At 37.0% G+C, this 19439-nt stretch overlaps 2 protein-coding genes across 2 annotated transcripts; one reads left to right on the plus strand and one right to left on the minus strand.

Annotated features, from left to right (window-relative positions):
* Nucleotides 1–7958: 7958 nt before the first annotated feature.
* LOC308690296 (ADP/ATP translocase 3) lies at nucleotides 7959–12238 on the plus strand (the record flags this gene model as incomplete). Its single annotated transcript, XM_081364701.1, has 4 exons — nucleotides 7959–8069; nucleotides 9275–9761; nucleotides 11840–11980; nucleotides 12081–12238. The coding sequence occupies 4 exons, from the start codon at nucleotides 7959–7961 to the stop codon at nucleotides 12236–12238; spliced, it is 897 nt and encodes a 298-aa protein (XP_081220827.1).
* Nucleotides 12239–15168: 2930 nt separating this feature from the next.
* LOC308690400 (putative defense protein 3) lies at nucleotides 15169–18403 on the minus strand (the record flags this gene model as incomplete). The annotated part of the gene is made up of 5 exons (XM_081364803.1): nucleotides 15169–15391; nucleotides 15773–15837; nucleotides 16008–16117; nucleotides 17019–17131; nucleotides 18211–18403. The coding sequence occupies 5 exons, from the start codon at nucleotides 18401–18403 to the stop codon at nucleotides 15279–15281; spliced, it is 594 nt and encodes a 197-aa protein (XP_081220929.1). The 3' UTR covers nucleotides 15169–15278.
* Nucleotides 18404–19439: the final 1036 nt, after the last annotated feature.

The following is a 19439-nucleotide window of genomic DNA, read 5'->3' on the forward strand; positions in this document are numbered from 1 at the left end:
AGTCATTCCTTTCTATTTATTCCTTTTAGTAATCATTAAAGAGTTTATTTTTTCAATTTTTATGTTATTCCAAACCAAACAAAGGCAGGGTTGTAATTATGGATTATTATTTTTTAAATAGACATATTATTCTGTGTTATCAGGTGAAAAATATAGTTGTTATTTTTTAATCATTTGATGTTGCTGCCTATAGAACTGATACAGTATTGCTCTTCTCTTTTTCCCCATTCTTCCTCAGTTGTCATTAGCATTGGTAAACAGGATCATTTTGACCACCAAATTAATGCTATGCATGAAAAGAACATCTGTTTAATTAGTGCAATGAACAAATTGATATGTGCGCTTAACATATTCTACCCGAATGTATTTACAGCACACAGACATCTGTTTTGATAAAAGAAATACCCACCAAACAGTGAATATGATCAAATTATTTGAGATTCAAAAAGTACATTTGTAATTTTTTCATTCTCATCAACAGTGAGTGAAAATGGCGATTTGAATAAATCCAGCCCTTCTGCTTTTTCCTCACAGGATATGTTGAGTTAATCTCACTAATTCACGGCCAACAACCTGCATAAATACATAATATGTTAAATGCATGTATGCGTTCGTTAAGTTCTGCTGTGATGCATACTGAGCTGCAGATTTTTTTTTTGGACAAAGAGGGTTAAATGGGGGTAAAGATAAAGTGTTTTTTCTTTTTTTAGCTCAAGGCCGTTTGCTACATTTTGACAAATCCTTTTTGAGGTACATTATAACTCTTCCAGATTCACGCCTCCTCTCTGAGTCCCCTGGGTGTCAATGGCAGATGGAACACACAGAAAGAGTCCCTTGTGTGTTTCTCCAAACATAACAGAACGTCTCTCTCACGCACACATGCATTCAGTACATTTTAGCCACATGTCCACTTTCACGTAGATTTGTAGTGCATGCACTTCGCTTTTCTATACTCACATGCTTCCAAAGACTGTCTGAACTTGTGGCATCAAGAAACCAATCATTTATAATATGCTAAAATGGTTTTAATATAATTTAATGTATTACAGAAAAAACTGGTCACCATCATGATCAAATATCAAGAGAATAGTGTGAATTCTAAAAGTATGAAATAGGATTTAAAAACTAATGATCATTTTCTTAAGAGAGTTTCTCAGTTTTCTCATTTTGCCTGTTATCTCTACTATCCACTTTATTTTTCATAGCCGTTTGTAAATTGATCTGCTTCCAGGTAGCCTTTTTAAACTACAAAACAGCATGTTATGCTGCTTGAAATACCATGCATGTTGTACCATTGAATGTATTATTTTAATTATAACACACTTGTAAACTCTAGAGAAACTCAACTAAATGTAAACTCTAGAGAAAGAAGATGCATGGAGACAGAAACACAAGCACACACACACAAAGCTAGGAATTAAGATGTCTGAATGCAGTATATCTAAGTACAGGATACAAAAAATAAAATAACTATATAGGGAAAAAATAATAAGTGCACAGTGTCAGATATCTGAAATATGAGACGATTTAAAGAGTTCAATTTAGGTGAATGTCTTAATTATGCTGAGACGGTTGCTGGTTGAATGACAAATTAAACAAATCTGACAGATGGACAGCACACAATACCCAGCAATGGGGGTGGGGGGGGGGGGAGTCCTCTAGATAATTGTGTTGGAGTCAGTTGGGTCATCAATCACCCTGAGCTGTAAAGCAGCGTTCAGTCCATGGCACTGATGTAAAAGCATGCTTGGTGTCATGTAATATATATGTTTAATTCACCATTCACAGATCAGCCTATGCGTGACAGAAGAGGAAGATGGCAGTTTGGAAGTGATTGTTGGTCTCGTTTGGGTGTTTATAGGCTCAATAGCCAAATTTGAAATAAGAAATCTTAGCTGCCTAAAAGGACTAGCAAAAAAAAAACACACACTAAAATGATGTCTTCTGGACATCAAAGGCTCATGGTTATATATCTGTCATTCATGTTTTCCATATATATACATATATATATGGATTCCATCAATAAAAACAAAACCTGCTATAGTTTAAATGTATGTGTGATTAAATATGCAAAGCCATATGATGATTATTCATTAATTAATTGGGGTTGCGGATGTTCTCTCTCATGCATTAATTACATCCGCATTAGCATATCAATTAGATGAATCAGAGATCATGTAATTAAAGCCGGAGTAGGAGCACCTGCTGCCTCTGTTTATGTTTGTGTATGTGATATCATGCCTTTGGCTGAGCTACACTTGTCAATCAATTGCCTCTTTATTCTGTTTGCCTCTGATGGAATGTTTCACATTTAGATATTTTACGAATATTTCTCTTTTTTTACGTTTTAAGTAGAAAAATCAATTAAATTGAATTAAAATAACTAGTAGCCTAATTATTATGTGATTTGCATGGTATGCAACATCGTTAAAGAACACATCTTAATTAGAGGAAGGGTTTTCCACACAAATATCTAATAAAATCTAAAATGCATTAGCTGTTGATCAGCAGTCCTCTTGAATCAGTCCGCTTGCTCATGGCTTTTGAGATGGGTCCATCTGCTGGCCACATGATGTCCCAACAACTCTGATTGGTTCAGCTACATAACACATAAGTGTATTTTCTAATGCAACAACTTCAAAAACTACATTTTATACTCCATGAATCTTAAAACATTAATGTGTCCAGGAATCCCTCATTAACAGACACAGAACCCTTTGATGCTCAACATGTATCATGGATACACTTGATTGTAAAATTGACAACTGGATTAGTTTTACACACACTAAATATAGTCTATATGATCATTTATCCTTTAGTTTTCCTATGCATGCGTCCACCGTATGCTCCATTTACTTCCGTATTCACGTCTCTTTTCGTCACTTTCATCATTTTCTTTTTCGTCTCTCTTTCTGCATCAAACTGAATCAATGCTCGTAATTCGTTTTTAAACTCGTCAGGTGTAATAACTTTACAGTGGACATAGGTAATCTCTTCCTGGCATCTCAGCAGCGCAGGGTCAGTGTTGGTGGCTTCTGCGATTTGAGTGGCCAGGGTCCACTGGATGGGATTCACAATCACCGGAAGAAGGATTGGTCTCAGGCTCATCAGGGCAAGGAGACTTGAGTTGAGACGAGACTGGGAATCTGCCTGTTCTTAAGCACCTGGACAATAGGAGACCATGAAGTCAAACCAGCTGAAGAACAGGGCCCACCGCGCCTGGCATTACTGTCAGTAATGATGAGGAAAGGATGACAGGGACCCTCCACTCCTTGAGTGCCAGCTTGATTGCAAGGAGTTCCCGGTTGTCAATCATAGTTCTGCTCCACCTGGGAAACTTCCCATGGAGAAGGCGGCACAGGTGACCAGACGTCCTGTTTTTCCTGGTACAGTCCCGTCTTTCAGCTCTATTTCTAGTCTCCGGACTTATCATGAAAAAAAAGTTTTTTTTTCCCCTCATGAATTAGCATGTTGCTAGCATGTTTTATGCCATTGCTAGCATAAATTAGCATGTTTTAACACTTTGCTAACATGAATTAACATGTTACTAGCATGTTTTACCACATTGCTAAAATCATTTAGCACGTTGCTAGAATGAATTATCAGGTTTTAACCACAGACTGTAAAGAAATATGAACGTAGTGTCCGTGACATCACCCGTAGGTTTCAAAAGAGCCTTTTTGAAGCCCGAAGTGTGCGGAGCCGGCTGTCGCCATCTTGGCAGCATGTCACCGCGCGTCACTCCCGGATAACCGAAAATTGGCAAAGAGGCGGGATTAGCTGAGGTGACGTGACGCTAACAGACAGCAGACAAATGACTAGCAGTGACAGCAGAGACAATCCACCTGTCACTCAAATGGCCACTCCCTTAATTATGCAAAACTTTAAGGCTTAATATAATTCAAATGGATGAGTTATAAAAACAAATTCACCCCCCTCACAGTTGTCATGATGGGCAAAATGAGCTATATAGACCAAAACCACTTTTTGTACCAGGCTGTTTTCTGCTGTAAATTTAGGCATTTTAACATGGGAGGTCAATGGGATTTACTCTCTTTTAGAGCCTGTGTGTGAGTGGCAAGTCGATGAATTGCAGTTTAAGATCACTTTCATGTTGGATTCAAGAGAAAGACCAGAAGGTTGCCGATTGGTTTTAACACATTGCTGACATTAATTATCATGTTGCTAACATGTTGGTAGAATGAATTAGCATGTTTCTATAATGATTTAGCATGTTGCTAACATGTCCTAAGCTAGTTTCTAGGCTTTGCCAGTTACATATAAATAGTGGATGAAGCTTATACTTTATTACAGTTATTGTAAATACTTATATATATCTATATATATATGAACATCAACAAAGATAGGCTACTGATAGTAGAGAAGTAGGAGTGGCCAGTAAAATCTCTGTTTATTAAACACAAATAAAACACGGACACAATGGCTTGAATCAACAACAAACGCAGAGTCACTCTCAGGTCTCTCTTCTCGCTGGCAGACAGCAGGTTTTTCTTTATAACACCTGTTATTCTCAGTTACACACAGGTGTTCCCTTACCTCTCTCTCTCTCTCTCTCTCTCTCTCTCTCTCTCTCCATCCTCAGACCGCGCCCTCTAAAATGCTCAATGTGGACTAAGAATTACTATAAACGTATCTAGAAATGAGTGCTTATGAAAAAAATATAGCAGCAAGCAGGCAGTATAATTCCAGGAGGTCACGTGCCAGCTGAGCAATTATTATTAAGATAATTATGGTAACACTAACGGATAGCTATAATAGGCTACTATCCTCGTTTATGGGAAAGAGGAAGATGAAAGCTCTCACCCAAGAAGAGGATTGACATCTGACAGAAAAATCAATGCTTTTAAACCACATATCTCCAATTTTGCATTTCAAACAAAAAATGTTTAAATAATGAGAAATCCCAGCTGTTATAATTACTTCCAGTTCATTTGTCACACTGGAACCCTTTATATTCCATAGTCTTGCTTATATATATATATAAAAGATTAAAGAATGCAAAATCTGTCTACATACAAAGAAAAAAAAAACAAAAAAAAAAAAAACAGCCAATGGCGTTAGGAGGTGTGGCATTTATTGTTAGATGTAAGGAGAGATGTTGTGTTAGAGGTGTAAAATATCGGAGATATTTGGTTGCAACGTGTGGAGCAAACATGAATATTCATGAGTTTCCTGTTTCATGTTACCATGAAATCAAAATTTACACTTCTACTTTTCATGGAATAATGCAGTTATTATAATAAATGAATTATCAGTGCACATTATGTTTTTTTTATTCACAAGATCTCATCATTTTTAATCAAAATATCTTCCCCCTTCCACTTGCAACAACTTCTCTTCGCTGATGATGTTTGCACCATAACAATTTTAGAGACAAAAAAAAAACACCAGATGCAATGTGAATCAGATCAGTTTGACACAAAGTGATGGAACTATTATTGTGTTGGTCAATTTGTGAAATAAGCAACCATGCAGTAGCCTACTTTTCACTTTAGTCCTATTCTATAATAATAATTAAACAATTAAATAATAATAATACATCATATAGTAATTACGCACATTTATTGTAAATGTAAAAGATAAAAGTTACTCATTAGAGTCGTTTTTTTGTGCTAAATAAAGAGAACAACTGATAAACCTGTTGTTAATGTTAAAATGTTAATGTTGTTGAATGTTAAATATTCATTCTCAAATAAGAAAACATGAGACATTAAATTTGGAATTTACATATATATTTACAAACAAATATCTTATACTGTACAAATGAAAATTGCTACAAAACTTGTTATATTGGTTATATTGTTGGTATTGGTCATTATTACATATAACTCATCACCTCCCATTAAGATCTTAAAAAAAAAGGTTGCAAAGAAAATGTTGAGGTGAGGATCTATTCACAATGGTATTTTTTTTAAAATCAAAAACAAAAGATTAAGGCACTCAGGAGAACCAGGAAACAACAAACGGAAATAAAACACCATACACGATGAGAACAGACCAAGAACCAAACAGGTTCACCTATGTATGTACATATAGATATGTATACTGTATATATGGGAGAAAACAATGTGGGAGACAACAAGAAACAGGTGGTACTAACCAATTAACAAACCAGTAACCATGGAAACAGATGAAATTGGGACTAAACACGGGATGAAACTGAACTCAAAGTATAAAAACACAAACAAGAGGAGACATAACCCCTCTTTATTGGAACGCAGTCAACATCATTCCAAGCCACGACATCCCTCCGTCCTCAGAGGTAACCAGCATTAAATCCAGTATAGACAGGCCAATAAGCTCTGGCTCCAGGACGGACTGGGCCTCTGTCAGACAAGCGCACTTACACTGGTTCTGGGTCTATGATGAGCATGACGAGGGCCAGGGACTCGGGGAGGTCTCTAGAAGGACATCCAGGACAGATTTCGGGAGGTTGAGATTCTTCTTCACCTCACCCACTGTGAAGGTGCTGAAGTGCCCACTCCATGTACTCACAGAAGGTCCCTGGAGGACCAGCCTCAAGCAGAGGACATTTTGTATGTGCATTTTAATCCAGTATGGAAAAATACCCAGGTAGTCGTCTGGGTGATGCACACGCGATCAGGTCTAAAAACTCACGTGTTCCTCAAGGGGACGAATCCCCTGAGTGAGGAGGATCAGCACTGCTGCTACATCCATATACATCTCTTCTTCTGTCACAAGGTGGTTGCAAAGGCCAGGATCTATTAACTAAATACAGGAGATGAAACTGAACTCAAAGTAGTAAAAAAAACAAAAACAAGATGTGACGCATTCAGAGGATGTATCCCATGTTGACACATGAGTGCAATGCTGGACTCATATTTATATAAGACATGAGAAATTCAGGTCTTCCCCTATTATTTTGGGAATAAACAAATAAAATGCAAGAACAGATTAAACATTTGCATTGATGCCCCACATAAACTGCCTGGTTGAAAGCAGAGAGGTACTGTGTTATTGTGAGGTATCAATTTGCAGATGCTACTTGCCTGAAAGGAGTGCAATATTTATAAAATGTATCAAATAAATAATGTTTAGTGCAGTATATTTGCTTTAAAATAGGTTAAACGTCTATAACTTTTAAAGGGGCTATATGTTAGAATTCTCATGTATTCATCGCTTTTTTGTTTTGTTTTGTTTTTTGAAAAGCCTAAATTTAATCTGTTCATCATATAAAGCGATCGTGTCTCCTCAGAAAATTTGGACTAAACCGCTCAACATGGATTAGTTTTACGATCTCTTTATGAACTTTTTGAAGCGTCACAGTGGTAGTTGCGTAGCTGTCAATGGAGGGACAGAAACTCAGATTTCATCAGAAAGCTCTTCATTTGTGTTCTGAAGATGAATAAAAGTCTTACGAGTTTGGAACGACATGAGGGTGAGTATTAATGAGAGAATTTTAATTTTTGGGTGAACTCTGACACTGGTGTGGCTAATAAAACTATAGGGTTTCTGAATTCTACATAGCTCTTTTAACAGCAAATAAGCTATTAAATAACATATAAGTTGTAGGGCTTTACTGTGATTTATAAGTGCTGCCAACTGTTATCAGAAATTATTCCAATTCAGCCTACATCCTACTGACCATCTGTAGAAACCAGCTTCAAATTAAGCTGGTTTGGTGTGGTCTACTTATCAACCACCTACCATGTTCCAAAACGCAGATCGAGCTGGTCATGCTGGTTGACAAGCTGGTCTAACTGGTTGTTCCAGGTGCACTCGAATATCACAGAACAGTTCGTGTTTCCTCCTCCCTACAGTACAGATGGACCAATAACAAAACACACCTGACCTCCCGCTGGATCTCGCGATGGAGGCTTTAGAAAAGCCATTATCGTCTATAAATTCGGTCATTTCGATGGGTTTGGCGAACAGCCTTCCGGACAGTCCGCAGCATCACGCAACATCACGCAACAATGAGTGACACAGCCATTTCTTTCGCCAAGGACTTTTTAGCAGGTGGAATCGCCGCCGCGATCTCCGAGACTGCTGTTGCGCCCATAGAAAGAGTCAAGCTGCTCCTTCAGGTACGCTTTATAACGAAGTACTATATCTACATTACCATATTCACACGAAATATGTAGGCTATTACATTCTAAATTAGGAAAAAATATCTTTTTCACACATTTGTCCATCTTGGTTAATAGTAGGCTTGTCCATTATAAGATCGTGTTCTTGATGACATAGCCTACATAACTTTATAATAGGCCTATAAAAAAAAATTTGAACCAATGATGATTCTGAAATATGATTCGCCTGGACTGGAGCCAAAACTGTTGCTGGTTACGCGCATCTGGCACAAACTGCGCGCTATATTTCAGTGTTGTTCGTGTTTGGATATTTCAGCAAGCAGTTTGCTTTGTGTAGAATCAGTTTAACAGCATTAAGTTAAAGTGAACTTTATCATTCAACATGCATTGTGCTTGTGCATTGTAGACGTTTTCTTGAATTCTTGAATTCAGTTAAACTACTTTTGTGAAAATTGAGAGGAAGGCTATTATATCTCTAAATATTTTTCCATAAAGTATTAACGATTAAAATGTTTTATTTGAGAAAGTAGCCTAGATACATAATCTGTCAATCAGGGGACTATTCGCATTCTAGGTATTTATCCAAGCTATGAACAAATTATTTTGTCAGTAGCCTAACATAAAATCTGCTTTTTCAAAAAAGATGAAAATCCAAAACCATGTAATGCTGAGTCTGGCATGTTTTCTTCACATTGTCAAATTCCAAATATACCCCTCAAATGCCCATATGCCTCATTTCAGAGGTGACCAAAATTGCAATAATAAATCAATCAGAAGCTCAGAGCTATAGAAATGCATCTTTATATTTACAAATAGGCTAATATTGCGAGTACAGTATATAGGCTATATTACATGATTCCCAATCTGCTACAATGCCAGCGAGCAGCAGCTTCACACAGCAAAACAGATTATAATCAGCACAATCTTTTTTTGTCGACTTGCTCAGTTTCCAGGTCTTTCAAGCGCACAACCTCTATGTACTGTAATTCAACTCTCGGCTTGACCTGCATTGGGCTGTGGCTCCCATGCTAATGAAAACGATCTGAAAATCATAATTTTGGTGTAGAAAAGTTACAAACTGGTATTGAAATATTTTGTTGACTGACTGACATCTTCGTCAACAAGATCGTGCAGACAATTAGAATTCTTTAAATGATGTGCTGATATTTAATTGTTTGAAAAACTGTGCCATTTTCTTACAGATCCAGCATGCCAGCAAGCAAATCGCAGTAGACAAACAATACAAAGGTATTGTAGACTGTTTAGTACGTATTCCCAAGGAGCAGGGCTTCCTGTCCTTCTGGAGAGGCAACTCGGCCAATGTCATTAGGTACTTCCTAACACAGGCTCTCAACTTTGCTTTCAAGGATAAGTATAAGAAGATTTTCCTGGATGGCGTTGACAGCCGTACTCAGTTTTGGAGGTACTTCGCTGGTAACCTGGCGTCTGGTGGAGCTGCTGGAGCCACGTCTCTGTGCATCGTCTACCCGCTCGACTTTGCCAGAACCCGTTTGGCTGCTGATGTCGGGAAGACTTGTGCGGAGAGAGAATTTTCAGGCCTTGCAAACTGTTTAGGAAAGATCTTCAAGTCTGATGGTGTGAGGGGCTTGTATCAGGGCTTCAACGTGTCTGTGCAAGGCATCATCATCTACAGGGCGGCGTACTTCGGCATCTATGACACTGCAAAAGGTAGCTTTTCAAGACCAGAATCTGTCACCATCAGGGGCTTAGCTATAGGGCGGCACGATAATCAGGATTATTTTACTCGAATTATAATTGTGATTATTAATCATTTTTTCATTTGAGAAATGTCTTTACATTTTTTTTTTATTATTGCTCTTTCATGCACAGATATGCAAAGATAGGTGCATTTATTCAGCAACCACAATTGCAAATAATGTAGTTTGCAAAAAACATGTTTGGAGGCTTGTTACCAATTTAAAATAACTGAAATGTCAAAAAAAAAAAAAAAAACAAACACATTTTCAATGTAAAAAAACAATGGGCCAATGGTAACACTTTATTTTACAGTGTCATTGTTACATAGTATGTTACATTTAGTTACTATAGTAGTAACTATAAATTAGGCATAATTACATGCAACTAACCCCAAACCAAACCCTAATCCTAACCCTATAGTTAGTACATGTAGTTAATTAATATTACTCAATACTTAAATGTATAATTAGTGTGTAACAAATGCACCTTAAAATAAAGTGTAACCATTTATTTTAAAGTGTCCTTGTTGCAGTGTAGTAAAACATTTAAGTACTGAGTAATATTAATTAACTACATGTACTTGGTTAGGATTAGGGTTTGCTATAGGATTGGTTGAGTGAAATTATACATAATTTATAGTTATTACTTCAGTAATTACATGTAACATGTGTAACAAGGACATTCTAAAATAAAGCGTTACCTTGCAGTATTAATTATAAAGGATTTATCCATGAACATCATAATTTTTTTATTGGCTCGAGGGTGGGGCAAACTCTCACTCACATGAGATCTACCAAATCAAAGTCAAAAATTTGTTTATTATGTCCTCAAACCAGGAACCTCCAACATTTGCAAAACAAAGCGTAAAGAGGGCGGCACGCTGAACGACAAGCACCACGTCTTTAAAATATGAGTAGATCGTTTTCTATGTGTGTGCACTACTGGTGGCAACATTCTGCATCTGTCATGACGTCCAACTACGACTCTAGAGGCTGTTTAAGGTTCCCCACCACACCCATGTACTGGCCGATGAGGGCCCCAAGAGCCCCCAAATCCTAGGACAAAAAAACAAACGAACAAATAAAATAAATACATAATTACTTTGGGCCCTAATAAAAAATAATCTTTTGGAAAACAATAGGGCCCTTCACTCTTTCAGTTCTTGGGCCCTTCAGCTCTACACTCAGGGCCGTATACCCACCATAGAGGTCCCTGAGGTCCAGACCTCGGTATATAATAAAGATTGTGAAATAATTGCCTAAATGAACTCTACTTTAGGGCTGTAAAGATATTGCACAACACCAAGATAACCGACCTCCTCATCTGAGCTGTCAGCAGTCTGTCACCATTCGTCAATGTCAAAATGTTTGAGATGACCAATCAAATTAAAGATTTATGTTCACAGAAGCTGAGCGCGAATTCCAGCGTGATAAAACATTTCCTATTTGACCGCTGTTTTATGATAGAAATGTAATCAGTGATGCAAACTAATACAATTTTGTTTCAGAGCAGTTATTGTTCAACACTTCTACATGGGGTTGGGACAACCTTTTTTTTTGTCCTGTTAAAGGCACACTATACAAGATTTGTACATTAATATAACAGCTTCGAAAATCATTTTGATGGTAAACGGACTCGTAGTAGGGCGAATCATCCCAATAGCAAAGCTAAGGGGTTGACCAGCAATGCAGGTTTGAGAGGTGGCGCCCCAACAAATCTCGCGAGAATCAACAACATATGAAGCAGCCTCTATGGAAGACACTAGCACGCATTTCAGACGTGAATCATTGAAGAGCCGACGAAGAAAGCGCGGTCGGAAGAGTGCAGAGACGGTTCTGCGTGAGTGGTATTTACGACAGGAACGTTAAATACAAGTACTCCATAGGAGTCGCTGTTTGAGAAAAACAGAAACTGCATAGTGTGCCTTTAATAGACTTGCACTTTCATAACTCCTGCTTCTGAAAATTGTTAGCTGTTGGTCTTATATTGTAACCCTTATTGGGCAACGGCATCCATTTTGGTATGTTTGAAGCATGTGTGTTTTACAGGCATGCTGCCCGACCCTCAGAACACTCATTTCGTGGTCAGCTGGATGATCGCTCACACAGTCACTATTGTCGCCGGGTTCATCTCGTATCCCTTCGACACGGTACGCCGTTGCATGATGATGCAGTCTGGACTTAAAGGAGGTAATAATATCCAAAAACTGTTTTCCTCACGTTCCATCCAAAATCTGTGTTTGTTTGGTTATGTCTTTAATGTCATGAGTGTTTAATTCTTTTATTTCAGCTGATATAATGTACAGCGGCTCGCTGGACTGCTGGAGGAAGACTGCGCGTGATAAAGGCGTCAAGGCCTTCTTCAAGGGGGCCTGGTCTAATGTTCTCAGAAGCTTGGGTGGATCCATCGTCCTGGTGCTGTACGACGAGCTCAAGAAGAACATGTAACACTTCACAGAGTTACACTGTTTGAAGAAAAAATGTTCAAACCTGTGTATTATGTGAATTGCATGTGAATGCTTTACTCGTGAGGCTGGACTACATTCTTACAAGTTCTTTATATTATCTATGGTTCCCTGAAGAACATCCATGGAACCTTTTTTGTTGCACAAACGTGTTCTTTAGATTATAAAAAAGATGGTTCTTTTCAGAACTGTTCACTGAAAGGTTCTTTAGGGAAACAACGATGGTTCTTCTATGGCATCACTGCAAAAAACCCTTGGAACCTTTATTTTTAAGGGTGTTGTACTATAGTTATATGACACGTGCAGTTTTTCTTTTCTTAAATGCCTTAAATTCTTTCCTTGACTTATCACTGGTCAATGTTGTCATTCAGATATCAAATACAAATACACAAATTGTAAGCCTTTTTTTCCCAAGATTTCAATTAACTGTAAAATTCCATCAAACTGAATTGAATAATATTTACATATTATTCATATTTTGAATTAAGAATTTTAAATAATAATAAAAAAAACTTTTGTATAAATCTTAAATTTAAACATATTTTCTTTTATTTTTTTATGAATATTAATCACATAAACTAAAGGGTCCATTCCCTTGTTCCATTAAGATTTCTAGAACATGTTCTGGGCCCATAAGGATGTCAGAGGACTCCACCACACTGTCCCGTCTCCCCCTCAGTGACGTCCTGCTCCCTTTGGTCTGTTTTTACTCGTGACTTGAATAAAGTCAACTTACTGAAGTCTACTGTTGTAGTCTAAGGTTGTTAATATGATCTGCCATAAAAATAACCTGTTTGGAACATTGTCATTTTAGTTTTTAATTTTAAATTAACTATTTTTTATTAGTTATATTTTTAGTTTTCATGTTAATCTGAGTAATATTTTTTTTAGTAATTCAGTTATGTGCTTTTTGTTGGCCACAGTTATTGGGTAAATATCTCTGAAGTATTTTCCCATTAATATTTACATTTTTAAGCACACCAGGGTGACTAGGAACATGAAATTGTCCAGCTATGACTTCTTGTTTCACAGAAGTTTAAATATGAGGAAACACAAAGGCCAAATTCCCTTAATCATCCAACACAATGAGTGAAACCAAAGAATATAGTTCTGATGTGCAGCAAAAGATTGAGCTTCACAAAATAGAAAGTGGCTGTAAGAAAATAGCTAAAGCATTGAAAAGTGAAAGGTCCAATCAACTAAATATGTTATGAATCTGCCAGGAAGAGGACGTGTGTGTTTATTGTCTTAATGCACGGCGAGGAGAGAGTTTGAGAATTGCAGAGATTAAGATCTTGGGATCAGAAAGCTGAAAAAAAAAAAAACCTCCTACATCGCCACATGTTGTTTTGGAGGTTTTCAAGGAAAATCCTCCTCGCTCCTCCAAATATTCAGTTGTCAGACACGACTAGAACTTCAAAAGGGGCCGCATTTTATGTTCAGATGAAACTAAAAAAAGAGCTTTTTGGCAGCAAACACACCAGATGCAAACAGGGATTGCTCGCGGTTAAATACTGCTGGATCTTTAATGTTATGGGCCTATTTTTTTGCTGGAGGTCCTGGACATCTTCTTCAGAAACATGTAATCATGGATTCTAGCAAATACCAAGAGATAAAAAATCTAAACTTGACGACCTCTGCTAGAAATCTTATAATGGGCCGTGGTCGATCTTAAACAAATCAAAATCAACACAAAAATGTGTCACTAAGCACAAAACCAAGCTTCTATCATGACCATCCCGTCCCCAGACCTGAAATGAGTGGGTGAACTGAAGAGAAGCGCCAACATGGATCTGGAATCTGACGGATCTGGAGAGATGTCGGTCATAATTATTGGCACCCTTTTATTAAATACTTTAAGCAACCTCCTTTTGCCAAGATAACAGCTCTGAGTCTTCTCCTATAATGCCTGATGAGTTTGGAGAACATCTGACAAGAGATCACAGATCACTTCATGTTTTTTTATTTATGAAATATTTAACGATTTGAACCCTACACAAAGGGGGCCTCGTGCTGAAAAGTTTGAGAATCACTAGCATACGCATCCTGAAACAGTTTTGTTATATCTATATATCTGTTTCTAATTTGTTCTCGTTTATAAAGCCTTTAACCCTGGTTAAAGTTTAGCAAAATAGTGATGTTGTGCCAACAATGTAGCATATTACTCTTTGAAAAGTTTGACATGCTTTAAAAACATTATAGTGAACAACTTTCCAAAGCAGCTTTAATGGAAATATATATATATTTATATATTTTTTACAGGGGAATAAAAACAGTGTGGGATAAAATTCAAAATCTTCTCCATTGAAGACAGCACAGCCTCCAGTTGACACATATTTTATGCAAATATAGGTACAGACATACAAATGTTAATTTGAGCAGATATAATGGGTGACCAGTGTAGACATGATAATATTGGACTAATGCGACCACATCTTCTGGACCTGCTCAGAGCTCCTGAGGTTCCTGGGTTTTAAAAGAGCTGTGCTTTATTAACGGAGATAATGGGTCATCCATCTAAAAGCTGTTTACGGTAGTCCACCATTGAAGTTATGATAGATACGTAAATGTCTTCAAAATGACAATTACTGTCAAATATGACGCTGAAATAACTGAATCATCAATGTGTCATAAAACCAAAGAGTTGATGAAATGACTATGGAAGTCAATGAGGCTGTCTGGTTACCAACATTCTTCAGAATATCTTATTTTGTGTTCAACAGAAGAGAGAAGCTCATACAGGTTGTGGAACAACTTGAGGGTGAGTAAATGATAACAGCATTTTTATTTTTAGTAGCAAAATCTGAGTTTATGCACAAGGCATAATGTACATTCAGCTGGGCATTAAATAAAACCCCAAATAAACCAAAAGAACATTATAGTGCTTTTTTTTTTATTTTTTATTTTTTTTTTACTATCCGCTAAATATAAGTCAGACAAATGAAATTGTGCATCTAAATATTCAATGCTGATTAAATATTTTATATGGAGTAACTGAGCTAGTATAATTTACTCTGTCTGGATCATCCTTGAGCAAATAGACATTGAACACTTGCCATCAGAACAACGAGAAGTATCAGGACAGGTGTGGCAGTTCTTCCAGCACTATTGTTCACATCAAGCGATGTTCCTCCACCTGATGATAGGAGAGAACGATTATTAGAGTGTTATTAAAGAGGGCCAAATATGCTGTTTTACATGTTCAGCTTTCTTTCGTGTGTAATATTGCTGTTTGAGGATGACGGTCTGCAAAATCACAAAGTCCCTCCAGCGGGAGTTATTCTCTCTATGAACTCCCTCAAACGCCTCAGTTGTGGGAACAAACACGTCACAATATTCTTCTTTTAAATAATTCCCACCAAAGCCATACGCAAAATATGTGAAAACATTCAAGCATGAAAACCTATTCTAGTAGAGCCCAAACATCTAAGTCAAGACTTTGTACAAGGGTATTGTGACAGCGTTTTAATTCTACATAAAATGTAAAACTATAGGGAATTATCCGATTGTTACTCACTTTGGGTCAGAGTCGGCGACTTCACATTTACCCAGAACACACTGCGCTGCTGAGCTACGGTGGCCCTGAGGAAGTAGTGGACAAATAATGAAGGGTTTTAAACATTTCTATGGGAGGAAAAAAAGCATTCAAATATCACAGTCTTCATTTTTCACAATTTGATCAAAATACAACTTCGATCATTAGTAGGCCTACAGTCATGTGTCAGTTTGAGATTGTAACTGTTCACTCTTACATGAAGAAGATGCTCTTTGCCGTAGCCGGTGGAGTCCAGGTGTAGACGGTGGAGTTGTTTTTGATGTTGACGTTGGCATGTGTGATGGCTCCTTGCTGGTTTCCTGAACACTAGAGATCACATGTGACATTCAGAAACTACAATTACCAAATCTATCGACCTTATTTTCAACACAAGAGCGGGAGCGGCCATTTGCAAATCAAATGTGTCTGGCTTCCGCTGTCAATCGCTTCCAGTTATTCATTTCCAGTTATGCTGCTTGATATTGCAAACTGGTATTTCCTACCACGTTATTTGAATGTATTGTCATAACACACTGGTTTGTAGTGCAGATCGTTTTACCTTTACTGCACTTTGTTATTTTTCTACTTATTTACATCGAAAGTCTCGCGCATTCACAGAAAATAGTTTACTTCTGCGTTACAAAATACGGAGGATAACGGCTGTGATTTACTTATAGGTATACTATACCATACATTGGTTATACCACCAAAAAATGAGGAGAAAGCCAGTTTAAATCTTACAAAATGGTTATATATGTGAAATCCCTCAGAAGAATCTTCCATGCATCGCAGTTTGCATGACATTTGGAGCATGGAAACTTTGATCATCATGGTCATTTTTTGGGGTGCAGTGCAGTCTAATATTTCTAAATTAAGTGGTTCTGTCTTATTTAAATCATTTCTAATCATATTACGCTTCTATTGTACCACAATGTTTAAACCCCATATCGCACAGGTATGATGTCTGCTAAAGGGCGTTTCATCTGGAAAGCATCTGTTGTGTACAAAAATCTGATAAGCGTCTTAGAAAAAGAAATCAAAGAATAAACTCATAAATCATAAAGACATTTTCTAGATGTCTAATTTAACATCTGACAGGAAACAGAGACATATTGCAGGTGAGCAAAATACATTTTGCAGATGTAAATGCAGACATCAAATAGACGTCTCCATGATGTGTGTGTGTGTGTGTGTGTGTGTGTCAGATATAGCCCACAGAAAGCCTCACCACTAAGAACTTTGTGTTGCTTGGAGGAGTCTGCCAGGTTCCTAATGCTTGTGTGTCGGATCCAGAGCGAGCCTCAAGGAGAACGCCACTATAGTCTGGACCTTTGATTACAACTGGATAACAACAAATTAATAAACATTTTCAATTGGAGATGCTATCACCACTTTAACCCCATTTTAGGTATTGATATGATATATCCCCTCACTTTTGGCCACTATTGTATTTGTTTTCAATGACCCTACAAGTTTGATTAAATCAAAATATGAGGAAACTATTTTATATATATTTTAAATATATATGTATTTTACATATATACGCTGCTGAGCTGATACGTATATATAAAATATATATACGTACCTGTAATATATATATTTTAAATATGAGGGAAGAACAAAAAAACCTGGTTTAACTAAACTAAACCTGGTTAAGGTATTTATCTGACAATATTATTTAGCAAATAAAAAATAGGCAAACTTCAGCCACAGGTTTTATTTTATAAAAAAGAATGCTTAGAAAAATAAAAAGCTCACAGGAAAAAGAAAAAAAGAAAAAGAAAAAGCATACACTGACTACAGCATAATCATTTATTAATATTTTGTTGGCTCTCTATTGTTTCTGCATGTGTTACTAGTTTCTTTGAAAATTATTATTTGGCATGTTTCATTGCATTATCAACAAAAACAATAAAATAAAACAATTGACTCCAAGCACATCTACACAATATGCTTAAAAAAAATCTTTGAAAAAAAAAAGGGAAAAAAAGAATAGCATTTGAAAATAGGGTAAACACCAATACTGTACATGCCTAAATTAAATAACTTAAACAAAAATGCAGTTAATATATTAACAGAAATTGGCCTAAGTGTTAAGAAACGTCATGGTGACAAAGATGCAATTTAAAAAACAAGGTGAAACAGAACCAAACCAAAGTCATCTCTGTTCATTTTTAACCCTGATACATTTATGGAGGACAATACACTTTTATTTCTTGATTGAGAGTTTTCCATGACATAAAACTTCTTGGTATTCCAAATATGATTGATTTACATGACAATTTAGTGAGAACTTTGAATTCAGTCGCGCAGATCTTGGAAGAAATCATGCAAGAAAAATGTCAAGAATTAATAAATAAAATGTTTCTTCTAAAAACAGCGGTGAGTGAGCCGTCGTATTTTCTCCAACTGGTCCTCACCTGTGATGGGTTGTCCAGGCTGTAAAGTGGCGCTGCTCGTCTGGATGGTGTATGGAGCAGGGTTCGGCTGGGGCAGTATTCCTCCATGCCTCGGCATCATATCCACACATGCTGAAGCTGGAGCCCCGTTAGGAAAGGACAGAGCAGACGTCAAAACTTGAAGTATGACCACCCCGAAAAACACAGCGTCCATCGTTCCTGAAACAGCTTTTTTAACAGCTCATTTGAAATAATAACATCCAACACAAACAAATTTATACACACAGATACTTGCAGTGGACATTCGACTTTTGAAAGGCACTTTTGCTGAGTCACAATTGCATAAAAAATGGATACTTCACGGCAACACGCCATGCTGCCCCTCCCATGCATAGCGTATTCACATGGGGTCAGGTGAGACGGATTCTCCTCGGTTTCGGGAATCTGTCATTGATCTGGACAAAGAAACAAAGACAGCCTCTGTTGGGAAGGAAATAAGCACGGAAATGTGTAATTCGACTTGCCAGACTCATGCTCGTCCCACTGATATGATGAGGGTTGGTTGGTCATGGGGGGATCTAAGAATTGGGTGTTTGGTAAACAGCCTTTTTTCTTAGTGTGATGTCATTCACTAGTTAAATTGTTAAAGGCTTTATTATTCAGAAAATGTTCACAGACCTAAAGTGTTATAGTCTTAAGCCACACTTATGATCACAAAAAAATAAAGATATGACCAATGTCAAATGCAAACAAATGAAGACAGACGTTTCTACTTGTCTTTGCAATGACTCCACCAGTTGGAGTGAAGGTGATTTTCTGAAGGCATGTTCACACAGGTGGTTTATCATCACAATACATATCAAATGTTACCAATTAAAATCATGAAATACCTTTTTTTCATCATGCTATTACAGGTTTGGAACAACATGAGTGAGTAAACAGCACAATTTTAGTTTTAACTAAAAAGATTTTACTGTAGCGTCTTTAAGTTAGTCTTCTAAATTTTTTCTTCCATACTGGTCATAATTTCCTTTAAGGCAGTTTCACAAAAAGGTAGATTGGTCCAAGACTGATTAGCCTTAACTAATAGCTAGTTGGACAGACTAGCTCTTAAGACAGTGTAAGGCCTGCCCAATCGGTCCAACGACTGTCTTGTCATTGGCAAAGTAATTTAGTTCCAATTAAACTTTTATCTGACTCCATTTTATCACAACCTCTAATTTAGGTTGGAATGCCAATTGGTTATTGGT

This window comes from Scardinius erythrophthalmus (genome assembly GCF_964197995.2).
Source record: "Scardinius erythrophthalmus genome assembly, chromosome: 5".
Classification (NCBI taxonomy): domain Eukaryota; kingdom Metazoa; phylum Chordata; class Actinopteri; order Cypriniformes; family Leuciscidae; genus Scardinius; species Scardinius erythrophthalmus.